This window comes from Rhagoletis zephyria, unplaced genomic scaffold (genome assembly GCF_001687245.7).
Source record: "Rhagoletis zephyria isolate East Lansing unplaced genomic scaffold, Rhagoletis_zephyria_1.1 Rzeph_scaffold_00088, whole genome shotgun sequence".
In the NCBI taxonomy this organism is placed as follows: domain Eukaryota; kingdom Metazoa; phylum Arthropoda; class Insecta; order Diptera; family Tephritidae; genus Rhagoletis; species Rhagoletis zephyria.
In genome coordinates, this window is record NW_016157172.1 from 158,656 (window position 1) to 162,327 (window position 3,672).

Sequence of the window (3,672 nt, forward strand, 5' to 3'; positions counted from 1 at the left end):
TGCAACTGTTGACTGTTCTTCCTCCTGGGACAAAAGTGCACCGGCCACTGAATTCTTTGTATTCTACTTAATTAAGGAAAAGTGTTTTCAAATAATGATTAAACTATTTTTTTTTTAATTTCACTATTCACTTGCGATTATATTTATTTTGATTTGTTTCTGTCAAAGCAGCTGATTAAGAACTTCGAATTTCACTATTTTAGTTGGCAACGCCGTTGATAGTTACGATCGGATTACAATATACCAATTTTCGAATTTTCAGAACGGAGCTACGAATTCGTAACTACGAACTTTCGGATTACAGCATACGGGTGTTAATGTTTCAGTCAATGAAATCAAATTCGAACGCACGCAAGCCAATTTCGGGTGTCGCAGAAAAACAAATTAGATGGCGTGCGTATACAAACGCCGCGTGGTGCGTTTATACCTATTGAGTTAGGCTGTTAAGTATTTTTTCAAGGCAATTTCGAAAAGGTTTTTTTAAATAGTTCATTGTACATCCATTAGTTAACCAATAGTTAAAAACAGCTGTTTTTCTATGTGGTTGTACTTTGTATTCAGCCTTCAACAATAAAAACCGTTGTAGAATAATAACCTCTAACCAGGTGTGAACACTACTACTAACGGTTATGAACTGGCTGGTGCTGAAATGTATCTACATACATACACATATTTATTTAAAAATTATGTTTTGTATTGTCGCGAATGTACATATCTGTGTTGTATTTACGTAAATATGTTCATATATGAAAGTCGCGGCTAAATGCCCGTTAACGGATTTTCAAACATATTCAACTCTATGAACCCTCAATTGCATATGTTTATACCCGTATATATGTATATGTACGCACTCTACTGAATATGTATGTACGTAATATATTAAAATCAAAATTATATAAAAGCTGAACGAAAAACGAGTGTAACATATTTTAGTAAGAAAAACCCAATGAAAGGACGGATACGGAAACTATGAATAGAAGAAGAAAAAATAAAGTAATTGTGCAAAACAAAAATATTAGTTTTATTTATTGATTATTCAAATAAAGGATTTCCATTCAAAACATCATTTTAGGAGTCGCTTTTCCTAATAGATATTCAATTCACACATTTGTCTATTGCAAGCAATCCTATCGAACCCTAGGCGACTTAGATCTATACTTTTATAGCGACCATCTAGTATTAGCTCCGAAATGGCTCGACCCACTGCAGGCGACTGTTGAATACCATGCCCACTAAACCCAGTCGCGATGAAAAGGTTTTTATAGTACGTATGTGGACCAACTATGCCGTTCTCATCAAACGTGTTGTATTCGTAGTAGCCAGCCCAACTACCACATACTTTGATCGATTCAAATGCACTACAACGCTTCGCTAAAGTTGGCCATATGTCCGTCTCGAAGTATTCGTGATCAACATCCAAGCTACTTACTGGCGGCTCAGATTGTTGGTTGCATGGACTGCGGCCTGTAATAAAATTACTGCCCATGCCATCACGCCTGAAATATGTTCCATCGAGATCTATCGTGAGAGGTGTACCCGGACCGGGAGCATTTTTACCCTGTGTGGTAAAAACATAGACAAACCGTTTGCGTGGCTCAACAGGAAGCGATGTAGCCAACTCACCGGGCCCCGTACCAATATTTGCCTGTCGAGCTATTTGACCTGAACGTGCACCCGCAGCCAAGACGCAAATGTCGAAATCCACAGTACAGATATCATTGTTTCTGGCTCGAACTCTAACAGAGTTGATTTTATTAGAGTCGTTTGGTATATCGAAATCAAGGACTTCGCCGTGAAGGAAATCAGCACCATACTCCTTGGCACGGTTGCGGAAGCCTCCTAAAAGAGCCCAAGGATCAAACCAGCCTTCGTTTTCAAGTCCATAGCAACCTAAATGAAATTTTAATGTGTAAGTGATTCAAATAACTTTGTTGAAAAACTATACCCAATGCCACGTCGTCAGTGTTAATCCACGGGAATTTCTGTGTTAATTGAGACGGTGTTAGTAGTTCATTGCGGGCGCCCAATTCGTTTTGTAGCCTGGAATTTTGTTGCAAAATTTTGGCACATAATTCTGAAGCGAGAACCAAATAGCCATGTGGGCGGAAACACAAATCCACATCACCCAAATATTTGACAGAGTTCTGTATGAATTCGCCGCCATATATGGACATCTGAATATTTTCAGGCAGTGAAAATTGCTGACGCACTCCACCGACAGACAACACAGTGGAAGCCTCCTTGTACTACATTTTTCGATACATTCATACTATAATTAAATATGTGCATTGCGACCCTTATTTTTTACTCACGGTCGGATCCCGTTCCAGAACAATCACACTGAGATCTTTTTTACCTCGCTTCTTGAGCCAATAAGCAGTAGAGGCTCCAACAGCACCACCGCCAATAACTACCACATTGCATTTTCGATGGGTTTGTATACCTGTCGATTTCTCGGTACTCATCAAACGCTTGCCAAAGGAGTCATATTTGTTTCTATGCAACGTATTGCAATTTGAAAGCGAGCGCAGTGCATTCCTTAGGAAGCCAGCTTGCAAACCGAAAGCGATAACGTGCGCGCACTTCGACATCGTCGAAACATCAGTTGCCGAGTTTTGCTGATAGATTGACCGTGAGTAGCAAGTTTATAATGTAGTAGACTGATTTGATTAAGAAAAGAGCTGCTGGTATCTTATCTAATTTACAAATATATTACGGGTAGTATATGTACATACATACGTAAACTGCGTATTTATATTGATGCGCATATGTACAGAGTGGAAATCTTCATATGTACGTGCATACATTTCTAAGTAAGTATGTGCCTTTTTGTATGCAATAATAAAATATTTACAAGGTGATAAGTTCCATTACTATTTTAAAATCTTGAATGGAACCATTCATACTCACATGCATGCAGTAATTACTGGTTTGATGTTAGTTCTTAAACATGGAAAATGATGATTTCATATGAAATATTATATACCACAATTTGCTTGCTAAATTATCAATTTTTGTATTGAAAATCTGTAGTTAACTGTCGATTCTGAGTTAAATAACGCGGCTTATTTTTCAAGAAATTCTTTTTTCAAAAAGGTAGGACTAAGGAGTAGGGCCGCGTAGGATCTTCTTTCCGAAAAGTAATGCAAGGATTTACGAAAAGAAAAGCCGCGCATACTTGCACCAAAAAGAGTGGCTGCCATTTGTATTTCACTAGATCAACTTTACCAGTTGTTCCAAATAACATAAAGTGTATAAAAGTGCATTAAGGGTTAATGTAATTTATTCTATATTTAGCATCATATAATTTTTAAGATGTGCCTTAACCAAACTGAAGTAAATTTTCAAAAATCGAAAATAGCGATTACAATATGGCGTCCGAGAATTTAAAAACTTACTGAATTTTCATGAAATTCGGTACTTAGAGGTTCACACTACAAATCTCAAACTAGTTTTTGAAAATTAAAAATGCAAAAAATTCAAACTCGAATAACTTTATTTAGAAATGAGAAAAGCTGAAGTCTAGAAAAAGAAGTCTGATGAGGAGATGTGGTGATCTCCGAAATAGTGCTATAACTTCTACCGCTTAGACTTTGTTGCTTTTTCAATTTTTCCTAATAAACAATCGTGGTACAAAGCTCAATAAAAATATTAAAAATAAAATGTTAACAA

The 3,672-nt window shown here is 36.8% G+C and overlaps 1 protein-coding gene across 1 annotated transcript; it reads right to left on the reverse strand.

Moving 5' to 3' along the window:
- Positions 1-994: 994 nt before the first annotated feature.
- LOC108374407 (FAD-dependent oxidoreductase domain-containing protein 1) lies at positions 995-2,650 on the reverse strand. The gene is made up of 3 exons (XM_017630393.1): positions 2,313-2,650; positions 1,946-2,246; positions 995-1,890 (listed from the first exon to the last, which is right to left on the reverse strand). Exons 1-3 carry the CDS (start codon positions 2,589-2,591, stop codon positions 1,085-1,087), a joined length of 1,386 nt encoding a protein of 461 aa, XP_017485882.1. The 5' UTR covers positions 2,592-2,650; the 3' UTR covers positions 995-1,084.
- Positions 2,651-3,672: the final 1,022 nt, after the last annotated feature.

Excerpts from the sequence above, each read along its gene's own strand:
- LOC108374407 (XM_017630393.1), bottom strand. The coding sequence starts at position 2,591 with ATGTCGAAGTGCGCGCACGTTATCGCTTTCGGTTTGCAAGCTGGCTTC. Across the intron at positions 2,247-2,312 it reads TTCTGGAACGGGATCCGACC|TACAAGGAGGCTTCCACTGT; the intron begins GTGAGTAAAAAA and ends CGAAAAATGTAG. Across the intron at positions 1,891-1,945 it reads CACTGACGACGTGGCATTGG|GTTGCTATGGACTTGAAAAC; the intron begins GTATAGTTTTTC and ends AATTTCATTTAG.